The sequence below is a fragment of the Zosterops lateralis genome (genome assembly GCF_965231275.1).
Source record: "Zosterops lateralis genome assembly, chromosome: 4".
Classification (NCBI taxonomy): domain Eukaryota; kingdom Metazoa; phylum Chordata; class Aves; order Passeriformes; family Zosteropidae; genus Zosterops; species Zosterops lateralis.
Window position 1 is genome coordinate 19,987,445 of NC_139765.1, and position 6,000 is coordinate 19,993,444.

General features: G+C 47.2%; 1 protein-coding gene across 1 annotated transcript in view; it reads right to left on the reverse strand.

Annotated features, from left to right (window-relative positions):
• NUAK1 (NUAK family kinase 1) overlaps positions 1-5,310 on the reverse strand; it is a gene marked incomplete at its 5' end in the record, with an annotated part of 46,743 nt that extends 41,433 nt beyond the window's left edge. The window contains one exon of the mRNA XM_083859782.1: positions 5,005-5,310. Within this exon, the coding sequence (XP_083715908.1) occupies positions 5,005-5,310 (306 nt within the window). The remainder of the gene's footprint in view (positions 1-5,004) is intronic.
• Between the last annotated feature and the right edge of the window lie 690 nt (positions 5,311-6,000).

Sequence of the window (6,000 nt, forward strand, 5' to 3'; positions counted from 1 at the left end):
CACTAACATACCTTCAGCACCATGAAAACACTGTCCAGATTTAGTCACATTACAGGTCCCTAAAGGAACTTGGTTTGAAGTATTTATCTTAAATAAATACACACATACACACACACACACAAACATACATGCATAAGATTTAGGTGACATATTTTGCAAGAATCTCTTTTGCCCTGAGGAGCCTCTGGCCTCCTCAGTGTAGTGTGGAAGGAGAGGTGCCTGCAGCAGCCACCACAGCCTGTGCAGATCCTGCTGGCAGCAGGAGCAAAGCTGCACACCCTGCGCAGGTCACCACGCTGGCGCGCACAACAAAAGCGGGAGGCAGTGGAGTACAAAAGGGCCAGGAATGGAGACCGAAGCTGGATGTCACACAGAGACAAAAGCCCTGGGTAAAGAGAGAGGCCAGGAGGCAGGACAGGCTGAGCTCTGCAGGAGGAGGGGCGTCATCCACAGGATCTTGATGCTACATACTCTGTATGTCTGGAGGGATCAGGTATTAGGTTGTGTACCCAAAGCTAGCTGAAACTTCTGCTACTTTTGGCTTTAATTGACAAGTTTTTCCTTTCTCATGTATAAAATGGGGTAGCAATACAAGCTATTGCTAGTATAATTGAAGTGTATTATCAGAGCTGTGGAAGCCACATTCATGAATCAGGAACGTGTTGAGCAAAGTACTGTACAGACACTTCACAGCACAGCAGTGTTGCACAGATACTTATACCTGCATCTGCTACAAAGGAAGACATCTTTGTAAGAGTAACAAAGAACCTCAAAAGAAATAAACAGAAATAGTTGCGGACATTGCCCTGCAGAAGATGCACACCAAGCAATCAAGATAAAAATCAATATGAAGCAGTGACCCAAGTGCTAACTGAAGAATTAGTTCTCAGGGCAAAAAATGGAAATAAATCATTAAAGATAAAAGAATTCACATGCATCAGAGGGATACTGATATCTTCTGTGATATCAACAGCATAGGTGAGAGAACTGGGACAAATGTTCCACCTGGTTTTCACTGCCCTCAGTGACCCACAAGCACACTTTTACCCTGTTATAAGGAACTCTTAAAAAACCCACTGCAAACAAACATATGGTTGTGTGGCCAATAAGGCTTTAATTACTGGAGTGACAGAGCTGTCATCGTTGGTATTCATGTTTTGGTTTTGTCATGATATGGAGAAATACAATCAGCAAAGCAAAGGTCCTCCTTTCATGTAATCTGTTGCTGTTCCAGGTTTCAAAGACCCTGTGCAGCCCTTCAAACTCATCAAGAAGCAGACCCATTTAAAAGAAAAGATCTTCACTGCCACTGTAAATAAAATGATTGGTTGCTTTTAAGTTTGAGGCTTTTTTACAAGATTTTCATTCAGAAACCAATTCCATTCAGCAACATCCTTCTACCTACACTTAATATGCAAAAGAGATAAATAACATACGGAATCCACGCCTATCCAAATATGCACCACATGCCTGTTCCTCATGTTGGGCTGCTGCTTCTCAACAACTCCCAAAATAATTAAATTTCTGGAGGAATGGCTGGAGGAGAATAGTGCTTCCTCCACCTGCTGGTGAGGAGGAAGAAAAAATGTCATGGCTCCAACAGAAAGGAGATGAAGGTGGAGGGGACGCAGTCTCCTGCAGCTACTCCTATTTCTCCCAAGTGCAGCCTAGGGAGAGAAGGGGAGACAAACTTCCTTTTGCAACCAGCAAACAGAAAACGCCTATCTGTAATCTAAATTTGCATTCTAATGAATATTTATTCCAGTGGAATAATTTACTCAAAGAATCCAGCAGCATTTACCATCTTCATGCACTGGGCACAGAATCAACCAGAGGTGGTCAATACACACCTTAAGTAAGGCTGAAATAAGTGTAACTGTGGATTTCTTGGCTAACAAACATTGAATACACAACATGAACAAAAGTTTCATTCTTTGGTTTAACACGTGCAAGATGACAAGTGGAAAAAACACCCACAGAAACATCAACATGAGTGTTATTTTACAGGCTTGAGATATCATCTCTTCATCCTCACACTTGCTAACAGGTGCCCTAATTTAAAATGTCCTAAGTTAAAACTGTGTATACTGAGACAGCACTAATGAAGAAACCTTGCTGGCAAAATAAGGCACCTCATACATCATATACTGGGCAATACTTTAACTGCTCCATGCAGCATGCAATACTGTCTGTAGTCACTGTGGTAACTAATGCACAAATTCACCTAAGTTGTTTCCAATAACAAACCAAATGTATCATGCAATCTACCCTGGAGCTTTATGGCAGGAAACTTTATGATCACGTTCCACGGCATTATAAGAAAATACAATAAAGTTAAGAGGAATAATAATTTGAATAAACCTGTAACCTGCTAACACGTGCCAAGTACTACTTTCATTCAAGTCAACAGAAATCCTGTTACTGATTTCCGATGGCACAGGATTAAAGCACATCTGTACTTTGCATTGAACTCACCTTTGCATTGTCTTCTCACCTTGGTTTTACTTTATTTACCCAAACTTACCAGTTTATTTAATTTCTGAGCTCTGTTTATACAGATGACAACAAATCCAGAGTTTATGCTTCACATTAAAAGCCTAGCAAATCATGTAAACCTCTTTATTAAATCTCATACAGCAAAAGAAATTCTTGACAGACAAGAAAAGTGGAAAGGCCAAACAGGAGAATTGCTTGAACAAGACTGATGAATAGGAACACAAGGTCCAGCTTTCCAGTCTGTTACCACACAGCTTCAAATACCTGCTTACCACTGGATAAAGAAGGAGATGATCAGCTAAACCAGTAGAAGAATAGGAAGCAAACAGCTTGGACAAGAGCACCCTTAGGACTCTCACTGCCGACTGCAACAGGATTGGCATTGGACGTGGTGCAACAGACAGTGCTGTCCACATCCCCTGCTCTGTGCATCCCCTGCTGGACACGGCAGCATCTGGTCCAACCTGCTCATAGATGAAGCAAACACTGACACTAATAAGAACTGAGAATAGGAAAGGGAAGAGAAAGAGAGGTGGAAAAAACAAAGAAAAACTGCCCCTCTCTGATCAGTCATTCCATCGGTTCTCTTATCTCACCCATGGAAAGGAATCAATGTTCATCAGTAACAGCCAGACAAGGGAAATGTGAGAAAACAAGAAGCGTTTTCCATTCATTGAGATCTGGCTGGATTCCTGACAACTAGCTCTTGTTTTGCAAGCAGATAAACTGTGGATATTTTACATACACTCAGAGATGTTACAGTTCAAATAGACACATTACACCAGGACTTGCCTGCAGACTAGTTAATAATTACCAAGTGCCACATGCCAAGGCTTGCATTACTCCAGTAAAAAACTCACACCCTGGTAAGGACTTGTTCAGCTTCTACATACCAGCTGATACAGCAAATGCCACATTTTTATCGCATTTAAGATTGCATAGGTATCCTGATTTTCCCTCTCTCCATTTCAAAATGGTATTAGCCATATAAATTCAGTTGAGACCATAACATCAAAGTATCCTTTAGCTGTGCAGCTGAAGAGCTTGACAGTTAGCAAAATATGGAATGACCTGGTGTGTTGTTAATCAGGTGAGACACACATCTACTCCACATCCTTTCCTCTGTGAGGGCTCTTCCCAAAGCCAAATCTCATGGTACATTACTGTCACCTTTTTTTGTTAATTTCTCAACTCCTTGAAAAGAGAAGTTTTCAACTTTTTTGCTACATTCTCTAATGCAACGCAAAACTAATCTACTTAAAAAATAATAGTTAACATATAATATAGCCCTGAAGCTTTTGTTAGCCTAAGTTGTAAAACAGCCAAGACAGCAAACTTTAAAAACCATGGACTTAGAGTGAGCATGTGCAGAGATGTCCATCTTTAGCCAGCCTCCAAACCAGCTAATAAACTGGAAGCATATATGATATGAGTCTACAACTTGGCTGGAACTCTCGTTTTCACTGTCGACACAAAGATATTCAGTCGCAAAGTAAGTGTTCCTGATTAAAGCCATAGCATCTGAAATTCCATTTTGTTTTACAGATCCTTCTGCCTCTGGGTGCATGTTGAGCTCCCCAGCAACCGAAAGGGAAAGATAGATGTAACATCACCAGGGAAATGCCTTGCTTTTAGATGAAGTCTAGTGTAAACTCAATTAGTATACTTCAGGGCGAAGACCTCTGTAGAAAAACATCTATTTCTTTAACACAACAACGCCTGCCTCTCATTTGCCTGCCCTCTGTGGATAGTTACGTATTTCTGGGAAGGAAAAATGACAATAACTCTGACTAACGTGAACACTGCTTCAATTGCATTTCTGCGCCGGGCTGGAGGCGCTGCACCAGTGAGGAAATGCTGAAGCTGAGTTATTGCTGGACAATCCCTGGGCTGCTTGAAGTCTCGAGCCAGCCGGCACCGCTGAGCGGTGAAATGGATCGTAAAAACCAATGGGGTGGGTTGCAGACTCTGCAATTTTTTTAGGTGTCAGCAAAGTTCAGGTCACAAAAGCATGACCGAATCCTGGCATTTTTAACCAGAGAAGCAAATGTTTTCCTTTCTGACAGTACTTTGTGAGCGGTATTGTTCAGCCACGGGATGTGACAGGTTTCTCCAAAACGTGAATTTCCACTGGGGAAAAAACTATTCACAGTGGACCCGCATGTAAAAAAAAAACAGAACAAAAACAACAAACCACACTATTTTCCCAATAATAACATATCCCTTCAAAATGTACCAATGCGCTACTACAGTACCTCCACCACTCCTCCCAGATAAAAGTCTCTCTGCAAGGTTGGCACTCTGAACAAAGCCCCGGACCGCAGGCACGGGTGCGATGCCGAGCGGGTCCCCGCATCGCCACAACCCGCCAGCCCCGCACAGGACGGGGCTCACAGAAGGGGATGCACCCGGCCGGCTCTATTCCGAAACCGCCGTTGGAAACGGATCTTATATATACCTGTGTATATAAGAGAAAGAGGCAGAGAGAAGCCACTCCGCCTGCCTTACCACTCTGCCAGAGAACCTCTCGATGGCCCGCTTGACTTTGCCATAGGTGCCTTTGCCCAAGGTCTCCTGCAGCTCATAGCGATGCTTCAGATTGTGCTTGTGGTGATGCCGTTTCACCCCCTGCTGCTTACTCGCCGCCGTTATCTCCGGGGACAGAGGCGCCCCGACCGCCTCCTCCATGGCCGCCGCTGCCGCCTCGCCGCCGGGCGGGCCGGGGCCGCAGGAGGGGCCGCAGGAGGAGCAGCGGGGCTGCGCGGGGCTGGGGCTGCTGCTGCCGCCGCGGGCAGCTGCCTCGCTGCCCTCCATGCCCGGCGGCGGCAAGCGCCGTCTGAGCGCGCCGCCTCTGCCTCGGCCCTGCGCCCGCTTCGGCACCACAGGGCGCGGCGGGCGGGGCGGGGCGGGGCGGGCCGGGGGGCGGTGGCGGCGCCCCCGCTCTCCGCCCCTTCTCTGCCGCCCGCCCTGGCGGCAGCACCGGCGTGGGGCGGCTCCTCCGCCCGGCCCGCCCCGCCCCGAGAGCCGCCGGTCGAGCCGGGCCGGCAGCTGTGGGTTTCGCTGCTAGGGGCTCTTTTTTGTGCGCGGGGGAGACCGGGGTTCCGCGGCGGCTCCCCGGCCTCCTGGAGGCGCCTCAGCGGGGCCGAGCCCCGCGTCGCCCCGGCTCCGGGCTGGGCCCCGCGGGCCGGGCTGAGGCGAGGCGAAGCGCCGGCCCCGGGGGTCTGTCGTGTGCACCTGCAGGGGTGGCGGGCAGCGGCTCGAGCGAGCCTGCACCACATTAAGGTCTGGAAAGTTTTTCCAGAAAACGTCTTATTTTCCTCATTCACCAAGCGGGCGAGGGCTTCCTGTAGGGTTTCCATATTGGTGGAGCTGGCAGAAAAACTCAGGCACGCCCGGGTGCCGCCTGTACTTGGCATGAGCAGGCACTGTTTGCGTGCTCCACAAGGTTTTTGCCGGTGAGAAACCTTCCTGGGCCCAGTCCTGCTGTGGTTGGCTTGCAGATCT